The sequence below is a fragment of the Rissa tridactyla genome, chromosome 1 (assembly GCF_028500815.1).
Source record: "Rissa tridactyla isolate bRisTri1 chromosome 1, bRisTri1.patW.cur.20221130, whole genome shotgun sequence".
Taxonomy (NCBI): Eukaryota; Metazoa; Chordata; class Aves; order Charadriiformes; family Laridae; genus Rissa; species Rissa tridactyla.
In genome coordinates this window covers 145,352,640-145,380,584 of record NC_071466.1, presented here as the reverse complement: position 1 = coordinate 145,380,584, position 27,945 = coordinate 145,352,640, and the positions used below count along the sequence as shown (strand labels likewise).

The following is a 27,945-nucleotide window of genomic DNA, read 5'->3' as shown; positions in this document are numbered from 1 at the left end:
TTCCTCTTTTCTCTAAGAAAGGCTCTTTGTCAGCTGAGACATTGTCTTCTATTGCAATGGCATAACGTGACTGAAGCCCGTTCCTAGTTTGCGATGCTAAGCAAGCTACCGCTTCTACTAACCTCTCGGTCTTACCATGAGGGTTGATACGTTCTCTATGAGCCCTTCTATTAGGCAGTGTTTAATCTGCAGAGCACTACACTCTGCCTTTAATCATGAAAACTAATGAGACTAAACTGAGAACATTGCAACTTGTTTTAAGGGTCTGTTGGGTTTAAAACCGGTGCCAGGCATAATATAGTCCAGGTTTTCAGCTAAAACTAGAGTGCTTCTGTCTAGTTCAGTCTGCTACTGCTGGTACAGAAAGCAGATAAGCAACACACTAAAATACAGCACCTGGAAAGAGTTTTTCTGTCTCCCTAATTTCAGGAGTTACATAGAAAAGGTCTTCTGAGTGCTTTCTGTTAGCCAATATGCAAGGTAATTGACTGTTTTCTTCTCAACTTGTGTTACTCAATTAGATTGCTGCTCAACCTAAATCATAGAGCTTAGTGATGTAATGTAGGTTAGAATATAGTGTTATTTTGGTTACAAAGCATCACAGCTGTAAATATTACAAATGCACTTCAATGTGCTAGTTATCAGGTTGTGTACTTTAAAGGTTCTTTTCTCCACAATCTCTGCAGAAGGAGCAAGACATCAAAGAACTGAAGTTAACCATTGTGGAGTGTTCCTCAGTAATAGAGGTATGGGACCGGCTTTATTTTTTGACTATGTGAGGGGAAAGCATGCATATCCTATGTTTATTCTGCATGATAAACTAATGACCTAACCAGGTGTGATGTATGTTTTAGACTTTGCGGGCAGAAAAAAATAAGCTACTGGAAAACATGCAACACATGCAGCAAGAGCTGATCTTGTGAGTATTGTGAACAAGTCCAAGGAAACACAGTTCATCAAAAGTCAAAAAGGTCTGATATATTGGGTTTTTTTCTGCTTCTTTTAGAAATGGGTTGAGTCTTCCATTGTTCTACAAATTTAACAGTAATATTCCTGAAGGGATGAATTCACTGCACTGTGAACTGGAACTTGCTCAGTCTTCTGAGGTATGAATCAAATCTTTATTGAATCTTATACCAGTTCTTGCATGAGTAAAAGAACAAAGCTACCCTGTAGATCATTAGATAACCCTGGAATTGGAAGCCATTAATCCTAGCACACACGCATAGGATGGGAAGGTTATAATATTGTCCCAAGTGCATCGGAGAAAGTCAAAACAAAAGCAAAAAAAACCGTTGGTGATCTGAAAAATGAGTCCTACAAAGTAAATCTGGAAGAGCTAGGGTCATGTGTTTAGCTGGCAGAAGAACAGACTGAAAGGAGAAGACAGAAGTTTTCAAATGCCTAAAGGGTATTATGCTGAAGAAAGTAACAGTCTGTTTCTTCTTGTCCTGCCTACACCAGCCACAATGATTTTTCAATTGCAGGAGGGGAGACTTTCCTCGAAGGCTAATATAGTGAAAAAGAAAATTAAGCATTAGAGTATGCATCTTGACAAGGTTGTAGAGTCTTCATCTAATTTATTCTTTAGAAACTTTGATAAGCATCTGCGTGTAGGTACCATTCCCTTCTCCTTCAGCAGGTACAAAGGAGACCTGAACTTTAGAAGTCCTGTCCAGCTCTTCTTTTTCTTGTTCTGTTTCTTTTTTTTTTTTTCTTTTTCTGAGGTCTTTGGATAGTGACTCAGGAGAAGCATCCTTCAGATGAGTCTGGCACAGGGTGACAAAATCTTAGTAGTGCAGTTGAGCCTATCAGTTTGCATTGTAGTGTGCCCTGTGCCCTCTGCAGAACACCCAGCAGGTGGTTTGGTGACTTTTTGGAACTACGCTTTTGATCAGACACACTTCACAAGCACTGGAAGTTTGGTCTCTTAACTTACCGTTCTCATCATTTTCCAGCACTTAAATGGAGAACTGGAAAAAACCCAAACAATTTACATGTATGTTACAGCTTTGGTTCAGATTTTTCTGAGCTATTCTGTGCCCATTTCTCTGAAGACATTCCATGGAGTTCCCGTCCTTCCTTACAGTGCTGTATTCCCTTCAGATGCGAGCTGTGCAGCAGAGCTGATAACAGATGTATGTTATTGCAGTGATTTCTCTTGTAAGACTTCACTATGTTGTATGTGGTGCATTTGCAAAGAGTTAGCAGTTGCAACAGAAAAAAAAAGAAGTCTATTAATGGATTAAAACTACAGGCCCAGAAACGGGAGCTATACTTGGCTAGGCAGCTCTGTTTCAAATGTAACGTATTGTCCCCTATTGCAGCTCCCCAGAGTCACAGTGAGTCACTGTGTTTACCCCTCAAATGCTGTAATGAGACACGATTCCACCAAATCACCTGTAAAGCAAGCAGGGGCTCTGCTTATTCACCACTTGGTAAAGCCTCTTCTGAATAAAGATAACTAATTATTGACTTCCTCTGGCCTACTCCTGACATGAAAACTTACGTTGGATCACTCGGCGGCTTGGCCAGCTTGCTTTTTTTTTTTTTTTAAATCATCATGACATGATGGTTTTGAAAAGCTTTTGCAAGCATCAAGTTTCGGTAGCTCTGACCTTCTGGTAAATACAATGCAGGGATACTTCAGTAAAGTCTAAATGTCACCGATGCTGGTTAGTAATAAGGAGATGTCAAAATAAGCTAGCTGGCTCTTCTGTCTCTTCAAAGATTACCGAGACTGAATGGACGTCCGTGGATGAAATGCTGGACCGTGAAGTGCTGGTTTTACTTCATGGACCTGAATACGCAGGAGAAAAATTTAAGACTCTCATGCAAAAGCTGGTCAGTGGCAGAGCTTATGTGAATAAGGATGTGGTCTTCTATCAGCATTTTCATTAGAATTTCTCCAAGCATTGATAATCAGATCATGTTTACTCCTTTTGAAAAAATAATAGCTGCTTTGGGGGTGGAGGGTGGGGCATGCTCACTCTAACAATATTACTTGGCACCTATTCTAACACTGTTCCTTATAACCTGGGTAATTCTGGGCAGCATTGTGTCAGACTACTACTAGAAATGCCAAGATTTGGGATTTTGGAGGGGTTTTTTTGTTTTGTTTGGCTTTGGGTTTTCTGGTGTTTAGTTGTCCGTCTTCTTTTTCAGCAAGAGGAAGCCTCTGAAGCAGAGGAGCTTGTCATGACTTCTTTACAAGGGGTAAAAGATCCTGATGTGAACACGCAACAGCTCTGGGAAAGAAAACTTGTGGTAAGTAACTGTTTCTTCCGACGCTGTTTTATGAAATAGCAGGGCTGTGCAAAAACTCAAGGTGGGTATCTTACTCCTACATGCTATGCACATTGATTACTTGAGATTCTAGCAGTCCATTTAGGGTGAGAGTTGGCTGTATGGAGAGAAATATGGTTTGTAACTTTTTTTTTGAGGAGGAGGAAGGGGAGCATTGCTTATCACTTTAAAGTGCTTTTCACTGTGCTTTTTCTGATGTGTCTTGTGCAAGAGCTCACTTTGTTAAAACTATGCTTGAAGGAAAGGGTAGATGAAGCAAGTTGATTTGAAGAGGAAGATGAGGTCAGATGGCGACACTGTGAGCTCTGAAGCTTTTCTGCCCACTGCATGCTTCTGTGTGCCTCGAGCCCCCGTTTTCCACCGTGCTCTGAATCTGACTACTGTAGTGGATGGTTTCACCATCAAGAGGAGAAGGGGGGTAGCTTTCTAACTGGATTTCCAAATCAAAACCTTCACGGGCTTTGCTTTCTTTTGAGAGGTAAAGAGTTCTGCTGTTGCTGGACACACTCCACAGGAAAAGTCTCTACAAAAACATATTTTACAACTTAATCTTGCATATGTATTTTAACTATTCCTCATACCTCTTGTGAGACTTGAAAAGAAAGACTTTTGCACAAGGTAACTGACAAAAATAACTGCTCCGTGTGGTAGCAGCAGTCTATGGACACAGCTCAGTTCTCCTGCTCTTGTTCCCTCCTCCCCTCCCATGTAACAGCACGGTTTCTGAATTTTCATATTGCTGGATGTAGCTTTTTTCTAACCTGGTCCTTCTTGCTAATCTATTGTCAGGAATACTGCTACAGAGAACTTCACCAAACTGTATATTAATGCTGTCTTTCAGCTCCTTAATAAATGCAAAAACCTCAGTTCATCCCACTGGCCCTCTTCATCTTTTCCTGGGCAGGCAGGAGCAATGACTGGAGCCATCCAGTCCCCCATCCAGCTCTTGATTTTCTTCTTTTTTTCTTTTCTATGTAAATCCTGAAAGCTTCTCCTTGGAGACGGTTTCAGTCACTTCATCCTGGTGTGTCCTTTGGGTAGACTTCAGGAAGCTGCTGGCTCATGTGTTGCTGTAACTTTTTTTTTTTTTGATCTTGACTAAACTTCCCCCTTCAAAGCTGTCACAGCTGAAAAATGCTTGTTAACTTACTATTCATGTTGGGATCATGTTCCTGTTAAACATGTGAACATGTTTAACATGTAAACAAGTTAAAAACTTTTGGTATGGGCATTGGAGTTGATCATGGCAAACGAATCCTATTCTGGTTCCTAGAGAGCAATGCCTTTGGAAACTAAGCTAACAGAGGATCAAGGAAGAACAAGATTCTTTAAAAATACAAGGCCCTGTCCTGGGACTCATGGGGATGGGAATTGACTTCATGTCAAATGCATTGTCTTCACCTAGCTAGAACAAGCCAGATATGGGGAAATACGGCATAGGGAGCTGAACACAATAGATCGGGAGGGGAACAAAAAAAAAAAAAAAAAACCCTCAAAGTGGCTTCTTCCAGCCTTGGAGAAAGCTCTTGTAAAACAAACAAAAATTTAAATTTTAGACCATGCACTGTCACTTGAAGCTTAAATACTTCCCCACCATTTCCTGGGAAATGTTTTATGGACACGTTTTCCTGGGTTTTAGTATGTTTTAAAGTATATTACACATAAATTGTAAGCGTGCCTGTGGTTTTGTGCATGTATACATATATTTAAGCATGTACAGATGGTGACAGTAAAAACTTTTTCACCCTTCTGCTGGAGGATAAGACAGTGGTGTGTGTGCCCTGATAAGCCTGTACCACTCGTGTCAAAACCATGTCACTTCTAAAAGCAAGTGCTGCCTGCCTTGGCCAAGAAACTGATCTGCAGGATGTGGGCATTTATACATGGTCACGTCCTGTGTCATCCTAGTAAACCTATCTAGCAACACTGCTCAGGCTCTCTTTTTTTTTTGTAGCATGATGCTTGATGTGCTACGCTTTTTTGTTTGAAGCTCATGAACAGTGTTAGACTCTAACTTGCAGGTAGGTGATGTGGCCCGTAGTTGTAGGATTGATGTTTTTCCCTTGGAAGTAGTGTAAAATCCCAGAAATATGAGCCTTGTTCTTACCTCATCTCTGTTTTACTCCTATCAGGTATTCTTTAAAAGCTGAGGACTCTTTTGTATGTTCAGTTGAACAAGGTCAGAGAAAGAGGACTGGATTCTTCCTTCTCAGTACTTCCTACTGCAAGTCACTGTTCAGAGAAATACAGAGGACGCAATGTTACTTAACACTTCATTTTTACCCTCTTCCTCTTTTTCTTTCCACAAATTGGAGGCAAAACTGTCACAAAGGTCATCCCTTGGACAGATTTCATCTGTTAGGCATGTATGACAAGCTGAAATAAGAGTTTATTGAGGTTTGGTTTGGTGGTTTTTATTTTGCTGTAATAGAAACTCAAATTGGTGCCAATGGACTTAGTTGTACTTTGAGGAAAGGGTCACAGAAGCCTAAATCGTTAGTTTTAGGGCTTCCTGCAAGATCGTCATTATTAAAACTTCCCCTTATGAAATGTCTCTTGTTGCTGTATCTGGGCATCTTGTGATGGAGGTTTTCTGGGGTAAGTTGTTAAGACTCCCTCATGCACCATGTAATCCTCTGCCATGCTTTCCATAAATACTTGCTATCTGTATATCTGTTTTACAAGGGATGAAGAGGGCTATCTGTGTACCCTAGATCTGCACAGAAAGAAAGGCTAAGAGTGGCTTTTGACTTGGAAGTAACGTTTGGAAGAAAGAGGGAGCCATTTGTCAAACTGAACCACCATACGGAAGGCTTATGGTTTTTTGGGCAAACTGTTATGCACTGCTCCATCCTAAAAAAAGTCGTAAAGTACTAACACTTGGCAAGGGTCTAGCCTGTCTGTCCCTGCATCCCATCAGATTCAGGAGTGAGAAGGCACAGGTTTGAAGCTTAGGTAGCTTGGTTAACCAATTAGACTGCAGTTTTGTACAAAACAAACACCTGTTTCTCCTTTATAATCTTTTCCTTATGAAACTGTATTTTTCCTCATTTCTCTCTCTCTCTTCCCCCCCTTCCCCAACCAGATGCTATGTGAGTAGATTACAAAATATTGTCAACCATCCACTTCATTGCTGAGAGCGTTGGATGTAGATGATGATACTAAATGGTGGAAATCAATTCCCATCATGTAAACTGGGGCTCTGGTTTACTCTCTGGCTCTGCTCCTCGTCTAAGCACGTGGCAACTCAGTTTGAAAATTCCACAGGTTCTCAGGCAAGAACTAGGAGAAAAAAGACACCTTTGGATCCAGAAACTTCATCTCTTGGAAAGATACAAAGAAGCCCTAGAAAAGGACTTTATTCGGATGGCAGGCAACCTGAGGAGAACAAAGACAGAGCAATTCTACCTAAGGAAAGAGCTCTCTGCCAGGTAGCCCTTCAAAGCGTCTGTGTCTCTTTTTCTTTAGTTTTTTTTTTTTGGTTGATTGCTTAGCTGTTTGGTGGTATGTGGGGGGGGGGGTTGTTTTTGATCTGGGTAGGTTTTTTGTCTTGTGGAACAAAGTGTACTGAATTCGGAAGGCTTTTCCCAGAGGAACTTAACCTGCTGTTTTGGAGAGTGGATCTGGTTTTAGCGTAACGTTAACACTGTGTGGGAGTTAAGGTTTGTGTATGAAGTAACATACAATCTTGGGGATGCCTTTGAAAACACCAGGGAGACCACAGACTGAGCAGTTAAAGCGAGAGGGCACTGCCTGTCTAGCAGGTGCGACCATTAAAGGAACTGCCGGTTTTGTGTGAAGCAGCAGACCTGTAAAATATATGCCAGCAGGTTATTACTGCTTTGGGAGGCAATTGCTAGCCCCAGTTAACATAATGTCTCCTAGTTTCCCAAGGGTATAGCTTCAATGAGTTATCTCATTAAATATGCAAATGTAACTTTAAATTTTAATTTATTGGCCCGTGGTTCCTGCTCTGAGTTTTGATGTTAGAAATATGGCAGCAAAGGACGTAAATGCCTGCCTGCCTGCCCTGCCTCCTCTCCTCAGACATTCAGGAAAGTAGCTGGTCAAGTTGTTGGGGGTTTCTTGCCAGAACAATTAATGTGAATTTGTTGTCTCTATGGAGCCCAGGCTTACTCAGTGTCAGCCTTCTGCTATCCTATGCTAAATGTAAATTTTTGCATATGTGCCTTTACCTGGGTTTGGGGTGTAAGCAGCTTCCTAGGGCTTTGCATTGCTGAGGGCTCATGCAGAGCAGTCACACTGCACTTCTGCCTGACTCTTCTTCCACTTAGTGTTGTTAATGTAGACCTCCCACGTGCTATGCCTTCACTCAGAAGAGAGTGATAAAAATACTGATGGCTTGGTTTCTTAAAGCTGCCTCTCTGTATCAAACTTGTTTGTGGTGGTAGCAACAAGAAAAAAAAATAAATGCATGAAGGCGAGTTGGAGAAGTGGGAAAAGGGTTTCTGCAGTGGAAAAGAAGGGGTTCCTTGAAAGCCATTAGCTTTTGCACTGGTTCTGATGGCGTCTGCTTGCTGTCAAGTGGAATACCCTCTGAAACACTGGGAAATTAATCTGATGAAGCTGTGTATCTGCAGTAATAGCTCCAGGGTATCTCTCTTAGAATGATTGACTCTCTATCCAATTACTAGCTTTCTCAAACTATGAGACAATGCATTCTCTTGACTGAACTGCAAAAGTTTGCCCCACTAAGCTTTTGTTCTTCAAGAGTTGTCAGGATATCCCCCAAGTTTCCACTATGGTATCCAGCTGGTTGGGGCTGGCACAGCTGGGGAGAAACCAGGGAAAACCTCCATCCCCTTCCTAATTCTGGAGCTGCTGTAGAAAAGCCTTGTCTGCCTACTGGGTGGAATTGCGCTTAGCAAGAACAAAGTCCCTGGGGCTGGATCCTGGGGAGCTGCAACGTATAACAGCTGAATGTGATTCTTGATGCACGTCTCAATGACTAGCGTGTGTCATCTCCTGGGCATGCCCGCTCTAAAACGTCAGTAACGGATTGTGGTTTGTGCTCTCTCGCCCCACAGGCAGTGTGAGATAGAAACTGTGAAACAGCTACACGAAGAAACTGCTGGCCAGGCAGAAGCCCTTGGTTTAGAGCTGCAAAAAGCTACAAAGCAGCTTGAGGATGCCAGCAAACAGGTAAGGGACAGTCTAGTTCCTTCTGCGCAGAAAACAAGCGAGCAGATGCAAAAGGCTACGTACAATGCCTCACTGCTCTTGGGAAAGGAAATCGTATGTTCAGAATGGAGTGCCTCATTGCAAAAGTGGAACCAGCAGAGGAAGTAAAATTTGAGGGGGTGGTGACAACAGTTTGCTGATGAAAGAGGCAGCATTGCATATTTGCGGTGGCTTAAAAAAAAAAAAAGAAAAAAACCACCAAAAATAGCTTCCAATACAGTCCACCCCAATGTAAAAATGCAGAAGTTCAGAGGGAGCTTTATCACTTCCTGAGAAAGAACAGATGCAGTTTGGTTTCATTTACATGAACTGTAGAGGCTCCTTGTGTTAGCCGGGCTGCTCTATTTTTTTTTTCCTTCCCTTCTTTTTTTCTTAAATATTGTTTTGTGCTTAGGCAGAGGATCAAGTTGAAGCCTTTCACTCTGCTTGTGAGGAAGCCGCGTCCTTGAAAGGCAAGTTAGAGGAAGCCATTTCTGAGCAGCAAAAACTCAAGGATGTGAATGCAGCTTTAACAAGCACTTGCCAGTTTCTTCAAGAAAAGGTGGAAGACCAGAAAAGTAAGTAACTACTGGTAGTGTGCCAGCACTTGCTCTTGCATGGGCAGATCCTTTATGGCTTAGTTATGGCAAGGGGGAATAGGACTGATCTGCAGGTTTTCAGGAAAAAGGCTCTGTGGATACTCTTTTTCTTTTTTTTTCCCTTTCTTTCTATTTTTCCTTCTCCTTTAAAGAGATCTGTAAACACGGAAGCTAGGCTGAGAATCAGGTGGGAATCCTCATGAGTGGGTGCTGGGCTGGACCAAAGCTGCAGAACCTCCTAACAAAATCGCCGGTTGTAGGAGGAAGGGTTAGTAACTCCATGGGTGACACAGGCGCTCCTTTACCAAAGGTGCTGTACCCACACCTAAACAGCCCACCTTATTCCTAACAGAGTCGTCCCTCTTTCTTAAGCTTCCAGTAATAAGTAGACCTGATTTTTATGTTCTGCATGCTGCTTGTATTTGCTTTGTGCTTTTGAATAACTGCATGATGTTAGGCTGGTCTCTTTAGTAGAAAGCAATCGTGTCGCTGCATTGTGCACGTGCAACTCCTGCTACAGAACCATGGAAACTTCATACTACCTCTTGCTCACTTGCTAACATTAATACCTCAAAAGCTTGGGCAATTAAAGAATGCAGGTGGCTTGATTCCAGCACGTGTGGCTTTTTCTTTCCAGAGCCTGGAGTGTGTGTCACATACTTATGGGGGGGGGGGGGGGGGAAATTGACTGACTTAAACCTGCTGAACATTTGGTCTCAGGCACGCATTTCTCAGGGCGATGTAGCTGATGCTGAACATACATGTGCGTTCTAAACAACTTTATGTGAAACTCCGATTTGCCTCGTAGGAAAAATTACAGTGGGGACTCTGTGTCTTATCTCTGAGGCGCACCTGTTAAGCACTGATGTGGCAGAAACAGCTCCAGGCTGTGCTTGCTGGCTTCTGAGCAATATTTTGGCGTTGCTCACGTGTGCGTTTTCTCATGTTGCTTCCACGTTTGCTGCTTCCTTCAAACTGTGGGGGTCGGCTTTTTAGCAAGAGGCAACAATGGAAATAGCGTGTCATTTTTTTTTCCAACCCTGAATAGACAAAGCTCTTCTGCAAAGTGAGCTAGAGTCAATGAAAAGAGAGAGAACCCCAGGCATGCGGAAGAGACTGGTGCCACTGTGATTCAAAACAAAAAAACAAAAAAAATCCCCTCCAAACACACCCCCAGAAAACATCAGCACCCTGAAAACGGCTGAGACGTTGACTTTAAATGACTCAAGGTAGCTTGCAGAAATCTCCTTCTGTAAGATAAACTGAAATAAACTGGTAGATGCGGAGAGAAGTTCAAGGCATTATAAAGAACAGGGCTGACAAACACAGAGGGGTCTGAGGGAGGACAATGCTTTATATTGGTTCCTGCGGAAAGCCACACAGGTCTAGTGCCCCTTCTGACTGAAGGGCTGGGCTGTAGTCTCTTCCCCACCCACCTGCCCCCTCCATTCCTCTCCTTCCTCCCACCCACATGAGAGATGAGAAATGAGGGAACCTGTTGGCCAAGGAAGCCACTTCAACCTAAGTCAGCTTTCTATATTTCAAATGTCTAATCGTGCCTTGCCGCTAGTTACTACAGCCCTCATCCAGTGAAAAAGCTGAACAAGTTACCGAGGGCTTGTCTTCAGCTTTTGCTTGGGCACTGAGGTGACGGTGCTACTGAAATATCCTTCCCCTGCCATTATCCGCTGTGGTATAAAAGCTACTGTAGACTTACATCAAGGTAGAAGTCACCAGGCCCTGGCATTACCAAACTTAAACAAAGAATGTTTCTAACTATAATATAAAGCCCAACGATTTTTATTTTATTTTAAACTTCTGTACAGGATGGAAGGACAGATGTGCCTCTTCCAATAGGTTGTAACAGAGTCATCCACTTCCACAGGGAACTGTGGTACCTCGACGCTGACGATGTGGGGAAGCATTTCCCCCCCCCTTTATAGCAAGGGGAAACATAACCACAGGGAAGAAAAAGTGCCCAGTGTTTTCTGGAACTTGCAAAACAAAATACATTTTTAAAATTCTCTTTTCCTGTGAAAAACTGCAGTAGGTATAACTAGACTGAAGCGAAGTGCGATGGCTTTGTGACAGGTCGTAGTCGGGTTTAAAGACACTATAACATCTGACTACTTGTTATCAAGTTATAAGGAACCCTGTAAGACTTGTAAATGTCTCTTCGTAGCAACTGTTAATACGCTGAGATGGGAGCTGCTTCAAAGGCAACTCTGCGAATTGCTGTGTCAGGTATGATGCTTGTCTGGTGGGAGAAGAAAAGGTAGGCTCGCACAGGAGGTGCTCTGGTGGAAGGTCATCTACAGCTGGGCTGAACTGCAAGTAATTTGGCCGCATCTGATTTCCTCTTTTCTAACGTGTACATAACTGTGGAGGCAGTAAACTGTATGTACTGATCTGCAAACTATTACTTTCCTTTAGCCTTCTGGGAAAAAAGGGGCTATAACTTACAGGTGTGATGTTGGCCTTCACTGTAAATAATTGCTGGTGATCATATCAAATGGGGCTGGGGGAAGCTTTCCCTGATGCATTGGTGTGACTTGTCCTGCACAAACAGCCCGCTTTTCTAAACAAAATCTTGAAAACGAACGTTTAAAATCTTGTAATGAAATATTTCTCCGTATCCAGCCATTGGAATAGGCAGTGATATGATTACACCTTTGCACTTTTCTGTGGAAATATGCGGGGAATTGTATAATTCTGGAGTATTTCACTTTGAATAAACATACTTTCTTCAAGTTTGGGAGGGGGTGGAGGGGGAGACATTGTGGGGAGACTTTTGTTCCCCAACCAGCTCTGGTAAGGAACACTATAGCTCAGGGTCTGAATGGCTTGGATTTAGCATAGAATAACACCGTATTTATAAAGACAAACAGCAGATCCTAAAATGCACCCTAGGCTGTAACAGGGGCGTCAGAGGAGCAGAATCAAAACTGTGGACTAGCTGCACGTGAATAAAACCTGTATTTGTGCTTAAAGGTCTGCAGAATTAAATGCTGAAAGTAGCAAGGGGAAACAATTGCATGGTTTTCCTGATAGCTGAAAATACTTCAGTTGGAAAGTTAAAATTCCATTTTGCTCATAATCAGTTGTAGTGCTCCTTCTCTTTTTTCACTCTTTTTTTTTTTTTTCCTTCTACATCTGTCTTCCTTAAACTATTTCTCTATTGCAACAGTGCTGTGCAGAGTTAAAATCTGACTGCAGTCTGCTGCCCACATCAGCTGAGCCGGTAAAAGGGAAGGTAAGTGTGTTTGCTGTGGTCCTTACTGAGCCTGTTAAAATGTGACACTAGCTTTGTTTTTATCTTTTTTTTTTATGACCAGATGGAAACAAATAACTTTCCTTGTGAGAAACTTTGCCAAGTTAAACATTCAATAAAAATAACTTGAGATACATATTTACGTATATACGCATGCACACGTATACACACATACAAAAGTACATTCAAAACCTTATTGCAAAACCAGTTCCCTATTGCTTCTGAACAGTCACTGTGACAAAATACAGGTGCTTGGTAAATTGCGTTTTGAGAAGGATCAGGGGCTGAAGATGGGGCTACATCTTCCAATTTCTTTTCCGTGTTTTTTTTTTTTTGTCACTCAAGCAACAGTAGGTGAAACGCAGCTGCCCAAGTGCTGCTTCACAAGTTTCCTCCAGCCACCTTCAGATGACATGTCTTCAGAACTAAACAGCAAGCAAGCCATGTGTATCTGGGGGCAGGGGATGTGGGGGCAGTGCTTTGTCTCCGTGCAGCTGAGCTGGAGCTGCCCCCCCTGCTCCCGCTGGTGGAAACCTGACCTGTGTAGAAAGCGTTGGACACTGGACAAATATTCCCCTTCTTGGTCTGTCTAGTTGGCTTGGCTTCCCTGAAAGGGTGTTCAGACTTTGGTTGGTTTATATTTATTTTTTTTTCAATGGGGTTTGATCGTTTGTTGGGGCATTTCTTGATGTTTGGGTTTTTGTTCTCCTGTCCTGCTGCTCATCTTGTCTGGTTTCATAGTATCTAGTTCCAGACCTAGCTTGAACCATGGTCTATTGCAAATGTAAAAGTTGAATTATTCTACCTCTTCCTGCGTCTGCTCTGTCCGTTTAGGATATGAGCTTTTCTAGACGAAAAAGCGACAGATGATGTATTTGTATAACTGTTAGCGTGACATTATGCAGGTGCAACTGTGTGGGGGGGGGAGTTGGTGGCATTAATGTATTCAGCGTGATTGAAAAACAGCAGCGCTTTCTATTTTTCAATTAGCAGCTCCATTGCTCGAAACGACTGTGGAGTGAAGGACCCCCCTTGTGCACTGAACTTCCCAGGACACTGTCCTCAGGTACTTCATACTGGCGTGGTACGCTTCTGCTAGGTAAGACCTGGTGGTGTTGGCCATTTTTCTGTCTCTCTCCTAAAACATAGGAAGAGTTCAATAGGTAGCATAGAACAGCATCACTAGTGCTTAACGTGCTGGAAAATCTATTGTTGGCTTGAGCCTATTTTTGCATGTAATACATAATCATAATGTTTGCAATTAATGGCCTGAAAAGGTGACTGCCTGTCAACCTAACAGGAGTCCCCAAAAGCTTAAGGAATGGTATAAATCGTACATCCAAGTATAGTCCTGACACAGTCTGGATCGAGAGGGCTTGGGTTACGTTCTTCCCATGCATCCTGTTGACTGGCACAGGCTGAGATAGCAAATGATGTCCTCCTCCTTTCCTACTGAGCTGAGGTCAGGCCTGGTTTAAATACTTTAACAAGTAACATAGCTGCTGAGAATCAAATAATCATATTGGTTGCTTTCTCCGGCATTCATAAGCTCTTCGTACTTCCCTGTACCTCTCGAGCCTTACAAATATTAAAAGCAACCACTGAGAGATACGCATTGCAGGGCCACAGATGGCACAGAGTGCATTTGGGAATTTACAGACAAAGCGTCTCTTCCAGGATAAGCTGGTACAACACAGTGTCTATTCTCACGCAAACTGTAAAATGCTCAAATGTAACTCTGTACCATACTGGGGGAAATGGGAGATCTTGTCTGACTGCACACGCTGTGTATAAAAGCACTCTGCTGCTCTGAAAGGGCTAACTCGGAGTGTTCTTGCAACTTGGTGTAATATCATGATCTAGCCACAAACAAGGCAGGTATTCTTGGCTTGTGCCAATCAAGTATTGATACAAATAAAAAAAAAATAAATCTGTTTCTCAGCCCTCTCTGCCACACAAATCAATTCACAACAAAGCTGTTCTATAACCTACTGATGGAAAATCCCCGGGTGCTGCAGATTCTCCATCTACAAAATATGTTAAGGCCACGTAACCTAACCCTTTCATACCAAGACAGAAGCTGCTGTATTATAGATCGGTATTTGCTCGGTCTGCTCTCTGATTATTTTAGACTTTGTCAAAAGTTGATAGGGGACTAAATCCATCTTTGCTGATGACTGTCACTCTTCGCACTTGTCCCTCTTAACAGATGCTCTGACCTTGGAAACCTCATGCCCAAATAACTCTCCTGTGCACGGCTGGGATCGGCCTTGCGGACAGAGCTCTGGCATCCGCACGGTTGGAAGCTGCGATCTGGGACACGCGTCCACTTCAGATGTGATGTCAGCAGGGTGCAAGTAAGAGGGTAGAATGAACTCTTTGGGGCGAAGGGTGGAAGAGTCCACGGGATCTAGCAGGCTCCAAGGGAACGCTGCATCCCTGACACGTGCTGAGTTCAACAGTGGGGCATCTCTTGTAGGAAGTGCTGGATGCTCAGTGGTCAGCTGGTGGAGTTATGGGGTAACACTTTGCTTCTATTAACCAAAGTAAAATTAAAACTTACTGAAGCTGTTGGTATGACCACCAGCCAAATGCAGGGATGCTGTTTCCATTTCATGCTGGAGAACTGAGGCACGATGTAGACGCTTTTGTATCTACTTCCAGTGTCTAACTCACACCTGCCACGTCCATTTAGGAGCCAAAATCCTATTGGCTTTGAGGAGTCACGCTTATTTTTTTTTATTTTTTTGCAAAGCTTAGAGCAGGAGTTCTGAGGTCTTTGCTTATCAAGCTGCCTCCTTAGATCTTTAAAATTGAGATTGAACTGCTTGAGATTACAAAAGCTAGCTGACTGTTGTTGGTGAATATTTTAAGATAGGGATGTTCCTGAAGATGCAGAGGCAGGCAGTCTGCAGCAAGACTCGGCAGCTCTTGAAGCTTTTGCCACCAGTTTTCTATAAAACCGTGCAGCGTGGAGGAGGCTGGGAGAAGGACTGGTGGTGGTTCTGGCTGCTTGGGGGAGGACGGATTGATGTTAGTGATGAATTTGTCTTTTTCCGAGAGGCCAGCTGCCTGGCTATACAGATAGTGTTGTTATGTGCTTAAGGAAAAACGGCATTGTGTCTCCCTGTTGTTTGGGCAATAGGCAAATAAAATGTGTATTGCCAGGTGGAAAACATGCCCTGCTGGTAACTATACTGATGCAGACCTTCCTGTTTCCATTACAACAATGGACTCTTCGCTTACTGAGGTGAGTGCTGTCTCTGATTCTTGAGATGTGGTGTTGAACGGGTTCAAGCATTTAGTGCCTTACTCTGGCCCAGATCCAGACTAAGCAGCTATAAATTGGCACTGGTCCAAGGTGAACGGGGCGGGCATCAGCCAGCAGGGTGCTGTTGGCATATTGTTCTGTGTGGGGTAGTCCCTTCTGGAATACTGTACCTATACACCCAAATGCTGTCTTGATGGTCACGTGCATCTGGGTCACGCTTTTAGCCTGGGGGAGTATTTTAAATGTTGTTTCAAGGCTTGAGACTGCTGTTTAGGCAGTAATACTCAGATCTGGCAGGGAAGTCTGAGTGATTTTGCTCTCTTTATCCACCTGCAAGAAACCACAGGACGTTTTAGTCATGAACGCTGCCTTTCTCTGTGCTTTCTCCCGTGGCTGCCATGTAACAGCTGAAAAGTGACATCTTTGCTGTACGAAAACTTCCCTTCAGCTGGTGTGCCTAGATATGCCTTCGCTGCTGTATTGAATCCTGCATCTACGGCTTGAGCTGTCAGTTGGCTTTCTCATGGCAACAGCAAGACGAGCTGCAGCTCAGCACACCTACTCATGCTCGGTGCCACAGCACTCGCTATTGAAATCTAGACCTCAGCCCTGCCACGAAGGGCTTCTAATTAACTTTACAAACTCCAGCGTTGGCCTTGGTGTTGATGATGGGAGAGTATTGGTCGGTGGTTTCTGTGAACCTGGAAATAACCTTTGCCAGGCTACTGAGCCAGCACCCTCAGACCTACCCCAGCTGGTGTGTGGTACCTGGAAGTGCAGCAGTGGTGCAGTTGTAGCAGTGAATCAAGGCAGAAAGTGTAGTGAGGGGAAAAAGCGAGAGCGATGGGGACTGCCTGTGGTTTTGGCACGCTGGTCAGTTGGGGTAAAGCAGGCGAGGAACTCCTACCTTATGCTGCTACTACTTAAGCTACCTTAAAGAGGATAATCTCGAGGGCTCTGGCTTTCTCCAGTACTTCTGGAAAGTCCCGGCCTTGCAAAGTTATTTGAAATGCCTGTGCTTTATTGCTCTGGAGCTTTCTGTAACTCCAGCAGGGCTCAGAGATGTCATTTTCCATTTTTGCTTTTTTAATATAAAATTTCCATGTGAATATTCTTGAGGGGGAAAATCAAAACGTTAAAGCTTGCCCCAGAGAAAAGGCAAATGGGCTCTGTCCAGTATCTGTTCTAAAAACTGTGACGTGCAGCAAAATTTGAATATCCTTGTTTAATAGGAAAAGTCTCCCTAGGTTGTTCTTTTATTACACTGTGGTGGTGGATGTCTTTGAGCAGATCAAGCCCTTCAGCATGTAAGTAACTCAAATTATTTTGTAAAAGCGATGTCACTGTAGGAGTTCAGGGGCTATTTATTAAAGGATCTCTTGTGAAGCCTGGGCTTTTTATACTTGTTTTGCTCTATAAATGTGAAAGTCGTATCACAGTCTAAAAACCAGATGATAGGCCTTCCAAATGTTAATGCTTGTTTGGGAGGAGTTATACAAATTCTGGCCACAGTCTTGTCTGTTGTGATAGAGGATCTTTGGATTATTATGCTAATCGAAGGGACGGAGGGGGGGAAAAAGTGATTAGGATTGTAGCGCAGGATCATCCTTGACACAATCCTTTTATTAGGAAGAAGAGTCATTCTCTGATGCCCTGTGCAACAGGTTTAATTAGGAAATCTAGAATGTCAGGGGTTTGGTGGTTGTTGTGTCTCTTTAAATGTACACTGTGAGCTCCAATCCGTGGGAGCTCACAATCCTGATAAGTCAGTGTGGGGTTTTCAAAGCTGAACTGAGGGGTTTCCTTCATTTCAAACAGGAACTGGGGAGGGAGAGGGCATGTAGAATAACGCATTGCTTTAGTCGGTTCCAGGTGATGCAAGGATGTTTGTTTGTTGGGGTAGGGGGTGTGTGTGTGTTTGTTTTAAAAGCCCTTTAGATTTCTCTTGTTTTCATTCCAACATGCTGTTCATTTCCACCTTTTCCTTCCCCAAAACTCCTGTAGACCTAATGGCCTGAACAAAGCAAATGCAATGCTGTATTTCCTTAAGCTTAATAGAAAATTCAAATAAGAATAAAAATAGCCTGGATTTGCATTAGAGGAAACATCTGACTGGCTGGGGCAAGGCTCTGTGAGTGCAGTCAAGGTCTGATGGGTGGAGGAATGGAGAGAAGAGAGAAGGCCCTTACTGATGCTGGGAGCAATTGGTTGCTCTTAGAAGTGCCTGGGGGCCCTTGGTCACCTCCCCTTCAACTTCCCTGTGTTTCCTGGGACCTCTGAGGATGTTTGAGGAGGAAGGGAACATACCATATCATGGATGATCAGTTGCTGATATGGTTTTTCTGTTGTGTCCTCCCCTCCCCCTGTTTCAAAAGTGCTCTTGGAGGCTTGATATGTAGGGAGCTACACAAAGGTGGCTAGTCTCAAGCCTTCTGTGCTTGGAGATAAGGTTTGGGGTGTTGGTTTTTTTCTATTCAGCGCTCCTCTTCAGCAGTGGTTGGAGTTCATTGCTAGTCATTACTGACTTAACCCTTCAAACTTCTGGTTTACCCTGTATTTTCACCCACAAAGAGAGACCAATCTATCAGTTGAATAAGCGAGCTGGAGCTTTCCAGGGTGAAATGAGGAAGAGGGATATTTCCCATTCAGTACCTCCCTTGCCATATTAAAAGACTTAAGAGGATGTTGGTTTTGTCTGTGACGTGGCAAGACTGGGGTCCAGAACCCCACGCTGCAGCGGCTAAAGGAACGTGAGCAAAACTACATACCAGCCTTTAGCTGCTGAATTCCTCTCCGCTGTTTGCGTATGAAGGAGGAGGCCTGAAGCCTTCTGAACTGGTTAGGTAATTATTATATACAATATTGGAAACAAGTGTCATTCAGAGACACATGCAGAAACACACATACAACGCAACGTGCAAGTTTACTGTGTTCCAAATCACCTGCTCGGTTGAGCTGTTGCTATTAATGGTTATTTGTTACCTAAATGAGTCTGACATCTATAGCTGAGCAATGCTCCGCGCACCTTACTTGTGCGGTTTGAGGTCAAGGCTTTGAAAATGGATATACCCTCATGCGCAGCAGTAAGATGGAACAGTAAATACGGTAACACGTATGTCGGTTGTTTGAAATTGTATGTTAGAAGCAAAACATGAGGTCAGGAACCGAAATGCATCTCTAGGGGTGATATTCCTGAGATGAGATTTCTTCAGAAACATAGTTATTATTCCTAATGATGATAACGTGCTAAGCTGCGTCCTGTATGTATGGGTGGCTTTAGACCAGCAGGCGAATCTGCATGCACTTACCATCTAGTTCTTCACTGCTGATATAATTTAGGCACAGCTGGGGGAATTGTGAAAACTTTGACATACAAATCTTTGACTCGCGTGGCAAACCTTTACCTGATACTAACTCTGCTCTCTTTCCATCTCAAGATCGACAGTGCAGAGCCAACGTTACCAGCCAGTCTGATCCCATCCAGGTCAGATTTTGTGCAAGCTTTTGAAAGCCTTTATCAAGGTTGTATAATCCGGATGAGTATCTGAAAGAATTTTGTTTTGGCAGTGATCACTTAACGTCACCCCGAGAAGTTCTTACATCCTCTTTGGAAAGCACTGCCCCAGTAACAGGTAAGACCTTAACTTGGGGTGCAGATGTGTGAATTTTTTGCGCTGAAAGTCTTGGAAATAGATATGCTTAAGTCTGCACAGTTACTGAACAGTAAGAGCCCTGTCTTCTCTTGCCTGACATTATAGCCTGCCTTGTGATGGAGGAAAAATCACCCAAGTGCTCACGTGAAAAAGAGGAAGATGTGCCAACTTCCGTAGCAGTGGAGAAAAACAACAATAAGGATCCGGCTGGTCCCGTGTCAGGTACGGTAACTGCCGCAGCTCACACGGTGAGAAAATAGCTTGCTTCCAGTGCATCTTTGAAGTGAGGAAGTCGAATTAAAAAAAAACAAAAAACCAAACAACCCAACTTAATGACGATTTGTGAATTTCTGGGTTTGCAAATACATTTTCCCGCAAGTACTCTCAGCCCTCCTTGAAACTCTGAGTAGCAGTAAGGCTTTACCTACTTACAGGTGGCCACAGTGGCCTACAGCACTGCAAGAAGTAAATGTGAAATAACTTAGTGAAGTCTTGATGCTTGCTTAGCTGGCAGAACGCTGTGTGGTTACTAAACCCTAGGAAGTTTTGGGAGGAAATAAAAAAAATAGAATGTTTTCATGGTTTTAAAGTTTGGTGATGCATAGCTAGACTAAATAATGCTTTCCTCTCTTTCAAATCTGATGCTCAGTGTGCAAGAAGCTGGGATGGCTCAAGAAGAGAGATGAGGGTAGAGGCTTTGTGTATGGTTCTGTCTTTGCTATAGCTGTAAACACCCAGAAAAATTAATCTTATCAGATCCAATGGTGCTTCTTTAAGTTAAAAACTAAAAGCAAAACAAAACTGGAGTACACGTTACAGGGTGTATTTAAGCTATTTTTAAAAAAGCTTGTCTGAATAAGTAGTACAGGATACACGTGCGTGCTTGTTTGTAACCTTTTTTTTTAAACCTTTACCTAAATACAAGACTTCTTGTTTGGTTTTGTTTCTTTCTTTAGTACTATCTTTCTGACATCTAATTCAGTCCCCTCACTTAAGCATATTTTCTTTCTAGCAGTTTCCCTCTGCAGTTAATTTTCATTTGTGGTCTAGGTGCCTTTGGCAAAAAGGAAACATATGCAAAACAGATCAGAAAGAGTCCAAAGAGCTTTAAAGTCTGAGATCCTGCTGCCTGTTGTACATCTCTGAATAGAAAATGTTTCTAGTGTAAGAACAGAGGCAGTGATGAATCTCCACTTGTGGTTTTTGCTAGTACCACGCAATGTCTTCTAAAGGTGCTTGGGAGCCGGGTCAGATAGGTAGGGCTGCTGCAAAAATCAGCAGGGACAAAAGGGAAGAGCTAAAGCAAGAGGATGTTGTTCATGTGAAGGCTGAAAAAAGAAAGCACTTCAAACCTGAAGGTTTGGTTGGGTTTTTTCTTGTGCCGTTTCTTCGGCTTGCATCTGTGTGGGGGTGTGTGTATGACTACATAAAGAGAGAAAAAGGGAAAAAAAAAATAAATCTAGATGTTCTAAAAGGTATAAATAGCAGAGTTACTGCTATGCAAGAAGTTAGTGTGACTCTCAGACTTTCTTCAGTTTCTTAAATGTTTTCCTTTTTTAAATCTTTTTAATAGCTGTCTCTGGGGAGGTCATTTTTGTGGTCCTTGAAAGTCTGTGTTGTATTGGAACTGGCAACATCAGTTCCCAAACTTAGCAGGAACTTCATTACCTCTCTTCTGGCAAAGAGAGTTCCCTTCTTGGCTCTATCAGCACCCTGCTAGTTCAGTTTTGAGGTACAAAGCACAGTCCAAGGGTCAGACTATGTTCGAAGCTTACCCGAAATACCACAATGGTGTGCATTTCATGACCTGGTGACGCTCAAGCTCCTCTGTAACAGCAGCTGAAGTAGCATCAATTTCTCCCCTTCATCTGATATTCCATAGCATGAAAGAAGAGAATTGCAAATACTCATCGCTTTTCCTGTTAGTTTGAGCATGGGAATTTTTTTTATGTATTCCTGTGCTTATAGAATTCCCAATAAAAATTAAATAGCAAACAGACCAAAAAAAATCCCTTGCTGGTAGCAAAATAATGAAACTCATTTAACCAAGGGAATATTACTGTAACTCTCGCAACTTCAACTAGAGCAACTACAACCAGGAATAGTCTCACTTATTCATATATTAACACTTCTTATAGGGATATTTTTTTTTAAGCCAAACATAACTGTCATCACACTTCTTCCTTTATGTCTTTATAGTGTTCTCTGCTGCTGGCTCTCCTCCTTAATGCCCTCTCCTGGAGTTTCCTGCAATTTCTTTTAACCTCTTGGTCCGTGGCTAGTACACTGGGTGTGGGAGGCTTGTTTTGTCCCTTTTCGTTATATTTGGTTTTGGGAATGTTTCTCCCCAGGAGCGCATCTGACCAAGAAGGAAATCTGCCCTGTGGTGGAAGAACACAAAACCACATTTCAAAACGTTTTAAAGCAAGACTCGGTAAGAGTCCTAGTAACAGGTTTGGCTGAGCAGTGACAAAGAAAAACACTGCAGGAGGGGACAGGCCCCCCCAGTGGTGTTGTGTCTGTTCCCTTGCTATAACTCCTCTCTGATATGCTTTTTTAGAAGGTGGACCAGGAAAAGAAAAATAATAAAGAGCAGAGTGAAGAAGCACCGGCTGTGGTTCCCAGTAGGAAAGGTAAGAGGCTTTTGCTGAACACATTTGTGTAACTCACAGGAGCGCGTGCCTTGGTGAACTGTGTCAGGCGCCGCGTAAAGAGGTGCGGAGAGCTGCCTGCCCCACACCGATTATTACGAGGGGACTTTGTGAGGGTGCAGTTAGGGACCAAAATGGATTAGCAGTGATGAGAGGGAAGATGTTATCATGCAAAACCTGCTTCTGAGTTCTACAGACACTCATCTAACCAGCTCCTTCTTTCTCTAGACAAGAGGGAAAATTTTCTTTTGGAGTTGCAAAGGAGCTGGGATATGTGAAACGGTTCTGATATGCCTGCCCTCCCCAAAGTTTTCTAGAGCTAGAGTTTGGGGTAATATGATACAGACGAGGAGGCTGATGTTTCTACTTAACTGTGTGCTTAGACATCTCTACTCTTCTGATCACCTCGCCTTTTGCCTTTGGAGCTAACTGAAAGTTAGTGATGTAGCGAGTCGGGTAACCTCCTGAACCCATGGGCTGGGGACTTAAAGCAAAACCTGTAATTGTCCATTCCTATTCTAATTAAATGCTGGTGGAAGCCAACTAAACAACTAACTTTTGGGGCTATGTACAAGTGACAGAGCTGTGCTGTCTTACCGATGCTAATCCTAATGTACTCTGAAGTGCACATTTTTTTTTATTGGCAAGAGCTTAACACTGGAAATGTTTAACAGTGCTTTCTGTTGGAGCTTAAGACTCTTACAAGCTGGTTTTGGGAAGCTGTTTTTTCACTTTAGTTTGAGAACTTTTTTTTTTCTCTTTCCTCAGGGAGTTCACCCTCTGTAGGCGGCGTGAAGGGAGATAAATCAAAGCAAAATGAACCGTAAGTGTGCTGACTTTCACTGATCACCTGCAGGCATGAATTTAAAGCTACAGTCTGTTACATGATTGCTTCTTCTTATCCTACAGTGAATCTCCTAATGAGAAAGAAGTGGAGGTAAGTCTTGACCCCTTGCATCCTTAAATATCTCAGACAATAGAAGGATCTTGTAGATAAACCCTGATTTGATAAGTAGTCCTATATAAAACAACAACACTGAGTAGCTTAGACTGGATGTATTTCTGTAACTTGTCTTCCGAGATCTGTCTTTCCCATCCCAATGGAAATTTTGCATGGGATGGGAAAAGGTGCCAACCTGTAAAACTGAACAAAAGATTTCTCGCTACTAAAAATTTTGTTTGCAAGCTTGAAGGAGTGTAGCTGTGACCTCCTCTCGGGCAGAATGTGCTGATTTAAGACAGTTTTGTCAAAAGACACAGATGGCACACTGTGTGCTGCCAAGATATCACCCATTCTGGCTACAGATGGGAAGACTGGCTTTGCTGTATGTGCTTTCTCTTCCGTATCTCTCCTGTAACTTTGTTTGTGGGGTATGGTCCCAAATGTCACGTCAGTATCCAAATCTACTTAAAAAGCTTCTGCATAACTTGGATTATTCTGATATCTTTTCTTCTCCCAAAACAGGCTGAATTTCTGAGGTTGTCTTTAGGTTTTAAATGTGACTTGTTTACCTTGGACAAGAGAGTGAGGCTTGAAGAAAGGTCCCGAGACTTAGCTGAAGAAAACTTGAAAAAGGAGATTACGAATGCTCTAAAGATGTTAGAGGTTAGTGTTGGCCAGGGCTGGTAGGGTGGATGGGATGAACGATTGTGAAAGTGTCTCTCTCCTGCTTTTTTTTTTTTTAGGGTGTGTGTAATACATTATAAGCAAATCTGAATGAACTTCTGAAGTGATGCATTTGAAATATGAGAGACAGCATTTGAGGGGTAGCCTTCATCTGAGTGTGCTCAGGCAGTGGGTAGTTTTTCTGTTGCCCAGGTGTCAGGCGAGAACCCCTGTCTTCAGCTGATTTTATCCTAGATAAGCTGAAGTCTTTGCCCACTGAAGGTCTCTATCAAGTTACACTGATCGAGGATGTTGGATGCTGATCTTATAACTGTGCGGGCCTGAACGCAACCCCTCAGTGTCATCAGTTGGCTTCACCCTTCTTTCTCTACTGAGTTAACCCTTCTCTTGCTAACAGTAGCTCACAGTTTTTCTTACCAATATGCCTCTTAGGCTTTAGTTCCTTTGTGTGAAGAAGATAACCAAGCGCAGGAAATCATTAAGAAGCTGCAGAAAAGCTTGCAGTTCCTTGGCCAGTATGCAGCCCGAGTTGCCAGTAGAGCAGAGATGTTGGGAGCTATTAATCAGGTAACTGTTTCCATGTAAATGTATTTTGTACAAAGCTAAAAACTTCTAGATGTCAAGGGATACCTGTATCTGTTTGCCAGGCATCCAATTCCAGAATAAGATTCGGGAATCTCGTGTATGTAATGAAAACTGACCAGTACAGTTTAGTCCCAGCTTTCTCTTCTTGGATCTGTTTGTGGTGTTATAAGGAATCCCAGGCACTGTGAGAGCAGCTACATTGCATTAGCACTGTGCAAAAACACACAACAGACTTAAAAAAAAAAAAAACAACAACAAAACAAAAACAAAAAAACAACCAAGCAAAAATTCAAGAATGAACTTTGCATCAGAGGGATGCAAAGTACAGTAGAGAGCACAAGAACACAATGTGGTAACAATAATCTTGATGCTCTAATGGTAATTCTGTGCCTTACAGAAAAAGTAGCTAATAAGCTAAATCTATGAAAACTTACAAAGAACTACCCAAATGTTATGTGTAATTGTGTAAAATGCCAAAGAACAGCATGAAAATATGACTTGGCAATACTAGCAAATGCGTGGTGGCAGCTGAGACTGTAGATCAGAGAAAGAGATGAGGAGGAGTTGTAAGGGCTCAGAAAATGAAGACTAATTTATGTTAGGACACGGGTAATCACTGAAGAAGTGAGACTTGTGTAAATTGGGCATGTGTTGAGAGATGAGTTGTAGTGCAACTTTTGAAAGGGTGGACAAAAATGAGAGGATGTTGCATCACAGTGATGCAAGATGAGAGTAGATGGTTGGGGGGGAGGTTAAAAAAAAAAAAAGTCTTAAAATCTAAACACGATGCAATTCCTCAGAGCCAATTCTTTTTCTCTGCTGCTGTTACACTCACTCTGTTAGGAGAGCCGTGTCAGCAAGGCTGTGGAAGTAATGATTCAACACGTGGAAAACCTGAAGCGCATGTACACAAAAGAACATGCAGAACTTGAGGAGCTGAAACAGGTCCTGCTCCAGAACGAGAGATCCTTTAGTTCTCTTGGAGATCGAGGTAACTAAGAAAAGCTGCTTCATCCTTCCTCCTCCTAGCACCTGCCAGATAGGCCCTTAACTAATCGTGGGTGGAGGGGTTGTGTGACTGTCGTATCTCCTTTCCTACAAACAGATGAAAAATTATCAATGTACTAATGGCATTGGAAACAACTCTGCGAAATTAGATGTGCATGTACCCTGCCATGAATCTCAGGGTGGGGGAAACGTTGCAAGTACGCAGTAGCGTTCTGGCTTTTAGAAAAGTGTGTTGTGTGTGGTGGTGATGATAATCCTTGTGAGCAGTAGATTTGGGTGCTCGCTCACACTGGAGGATTCCCAGTAGCTATTTCTAGGTAGCTGAGCTCTGAGTGATCTTTACAGATGGTTCCTGCTCTTTTCTAAATACAAATTAGACTCCTTAAGTGCAGGTGCTCTGAATTCTGTCCCCCCCTAAGCAGATGGTACAGTGGTCAGGTTTTCAGATGGCACTGGGCACTTGTGTCTTTGCTAGGAGAAGTATTAAATTCTTCTGAAAAATAGAGGATGCATTTTAAAAACCGAAAGGGCAGTTTTACAAACTGGTAAAATCATCACAGGAGCCTTCTTGATCACAAACTGTTCCTGACTGGAAGAGATCATCCTGTAACAGGACACTGCCATATCATAGAAGAACACGTTCAGTGATAGCAACAGAAATTGATGCTTGTAGAGGAGGTATAATGTGTGAATATTATTAACTTACCTAATGAAATAGAAAGCTTTTTCCTGAAATCTTATTTCTGCTTTCTGAGAGTAGTTGGATACGTTCTTCACTTAAACAGACACTGCAAAAAGTCAGACCTTTAGTTTAAAAAAAAAAAAGTCACTGCATCCTGTAAGCCTTTCTGATGTTTGATCTCTTCACAGATGAATCTACGAATAAAAAGCTACCAAATTCTTTTAACTTTAAGGTAATGGCGCTCTCAGCCTAACATGAAATCTTAAGTGTGTGTGTGTTTATGTGTTTTTCTTCGCTTTTGTCACATGCTGGTGCTCTGCTACATGCTTGACTTGATGGTTTTCTGTCTCAAATATGGCTGATGTCATCAAACATGAGGATGTATTTCCAATCACCCCCACCAACCCAAGGGAACTGCATGTGGTCCCACTTAGAAGACGAAGCGATCACAGAAGCCGAAATGGCTGTGCACTCATGCTACGGTTAAGAAATACTGTTCATGTACGGTTCTCTCATCAGGGCTACAGGGGAAGGGTTTAGCACACAGAGATGAAAAAAAACATAGGAGCAATTCAAATTGCCTGTAGGAATTTCTGTGAGCACCATTAGAGGAATTTAGGCACATTAAATTTTGGTATTTTGCCGGAAGCTGTGCAGCCAGCCTCACTTCAGACGCTTAGTGGAAGAAAAGCAGTTCATGTGGAAAGATACTGCTATAAAGAACATGGTTTGGGCTGTGCTTATGATTTCGTTCGTCTTTGTGTGCCACTTCAGGCCAAGTATCCCCATCTAGTTTTCTATTCAGTTTGTATAAAAATAGATGGTATTTTATGTGATCAGTGAGTAATCCGGTCATTCCTTGATAGAGTCAGTAATGCCTCTTATTTGTATAGCCATCGTCATCCCTACGAAGAGTTAGCATTGCAGCGTTGCCTAGGAGTGTTGGAAATGCAGGTATTGGGTTGCCGCTGGTAAGTAAGGGCTCCCGGAGGGCGAGGTGTTTTACCTTCTCAAAACTGGCTGGGCTGAAGTGTGAAAATGCCAGTGCAGTAAGTGTGTCGAACTTCTTCTCCAGGCCCAACTCCACGAACCTGATGGCGATGAACAGAGCGATAAGTTCAACAGGAGATCAAGCAGTTGGTAAAGTTGCTTGGGCCTTTGCCTTTGAAAAGGCTTAAATACTTTTCAACTCTAACTGTGGCTGTATTAAGCACCTTATAGAGCATCTTGTGGTGTAATAATGTTTAGGCTACACCTCTCACATTAGCTTTATATGCTTCAATAGGTCAAGAGCCTTTGACTAAATGTTACGCTCTTCTTTATTTTTTTTTTTATTGATGGTTGAGAGTTTAAAAAAAACCTACCTCGACTTTCTTGGTTTAGAACTAAAATATGAAATGTAGGCAGCTGGCATCAATGGATCTGGGTGTTTTGTTTTGTGGGGTTTTTTGGGAGTTGTGGTGTGTTTTGCGTGGGTGGGTGGGTTGGTTGTTTGTTTTTAAAAAAGAGGAATCCTAGTTTCAGGCAACTAATTTTGAAATGTACTTGCCTAATCCCTACCCAAATGAGTGGGCCTCTGCTGAATTTCTAATTTCCTGCCCTGATGGGGAAATTAAGGCAAATGTCTTCAAAATATGACAGGGGGCGACTGGGAGCAAAGCAAAATGAGAAGCGTCCTTCACTACAGCGGTTCATTAGCGCGTATTCTTGGGCGGAGTATGGAGATGAACATCCTGAAACAAAGTAAGTTCAACAGCAACCTTCTGTGAGGTGTGTGTACAGGGTTGGTTGGTTTGTTGTTAATGAACTCTTAACTGTCCACTGCCTGACAAGGGCTATAAAGTCAAGCTATTGTGATCCTGTCAAACAATGCTTGACGGAAAACCTTTGGAACTGTTGATGCTTGCTTACAGACATGAGCAGTCGGAATCACCTGCTGAAGCACAAGAAGAACTGTCAAGGAAGGAAAGTGTCTCTGAAAAAGGAAAATATTCATCAAAATGGAGCCTAGAGTCAGTGTAAGTTTTTTCTCATGTCATCATGAGGTAAAGCAGTGTCTGGGTGGTGGACATGGGACGAGGAAGCAAAGCAGTAGCTCTGGTTTGCTTGTT

General features: G+C 42.8%; 1 protein-coding gene across 8 annotated transcripts in view; it reads left to right on the top strand.

The window, feature by feature from the left end:
• The window catches only part of IRAG2 (inositol 1,4,5-triphosphate receptor associated 2), a 39,225-nt gene that overhangs the window by 9,711 nt on the left and 1,569 nt on the right, over positions 1 to 27,945 (top strand). Inside the window, exons 11-38 of one of the 8 annotated variants that reach the window (XM_054189043.1) lie at positions 687 to 746; positions 855 to 919; positions 1,007 to 1,106; positions 2,731 to 2,844; positions 3,166 to 3,267; positions 6,574 to 6,737; positions 8,355 to 8,469; positions 8,903 to 9,065; positions 11,269 to 11,330; positions 12,274 to 12,339; positions 13,351 to 13,423; positions 14,567 to 14,714; positions 15,526 to 15,607; positions 19,066 to 19,112; positions 19,196 to 19,260; positions 19,387 to 19,503; positions 21,633 to 21,715; positions 21,842 to 21,914; positions 22,701 to 22,755; positions 22,842 to 22,869; positions 23,398 to 23,538; positions 23,992 to 24,126; positions 24,988 to 25,135; positions 26,023 to 26,066; positions 26,728 to 26,805; positions 26,910 to 26,974; positions 27,476 to 27,577; positions 27,748 to 27,852. In XM_054189043.1, the coding sequence (XP_054045018.1) occupies positions 687 to 746; positions 855 to 919; positions 1,007 to 1,106; positions 2,731 to 2,844; positions 3,166 to 3,267; positions 6,574 to 6,737; positions 8,355 to 8,469; positions 8,903 to 9,065; positions 11,269 to 11,330; positions 12,274 to 12,339; positions 13,351 to 13,423; positions 14,567 to 14,714; positions 15,526 to 15,607; positions 19,066 to 19,112; positions 19,196 to 19,260; positions 19,387 to 19,503; positions 21,633 to 21,715; positions 21,842 to 21,914; positions 22,701 to 22,755; positions 22,842 to 22,869; positions 23,398 to 23,538; positions 23,992 to 24,126; positions 24,988 to 25,135; positions 26,023 to 26,066; positions 26,728 to 26,805; positions 26,910 to 26,974; positions 27,476 to 27,577; positions 27,748 to 27,852 (2,600 nt within the window). Of the gene's footprint in view, positions 1 to 686; positions 747 to 854; positions 920 to 1,006; positions 1,107 to 2,587; positions 2,625 to 2,730; positions 2,845 to 3,165; positions 3,268 to 6,573; positions 6,738 to 8,354; positions 8,470 to 8,902; positions 9,066 to 11,268; positions 11,331 to 12,273; positions 12,340 to 12,970; positions 12,987 to 13,347; positions 13,457 to 14,566; positions 14,715 to 15,525; positions 15,608 to 19,065; positions 19,113 to 19,195; positions 19,261 to 19,386; positions 19,504 to 21,632; positions 21,716 to 21,841; positions 21,915 to 22,700; positions 22,756 to 22,841; positions 22,870 to 23,397; positions 23,539 to 23,991; positions 24,127 to 24,987; positions 25,136 to 26,022; positions 26,067 to 26,727; positions 26,806 to 26,909; positions 26,975 to 27,475; positions 27,578 to 27,747; positions 27,853 to 27,945 lie in introns of those variants that run through there. The other 7 variants (XM_054189040.1, XM_054189041.1, XM_054189039.1 and 4 more) reach the window with 7 other exon arrangements.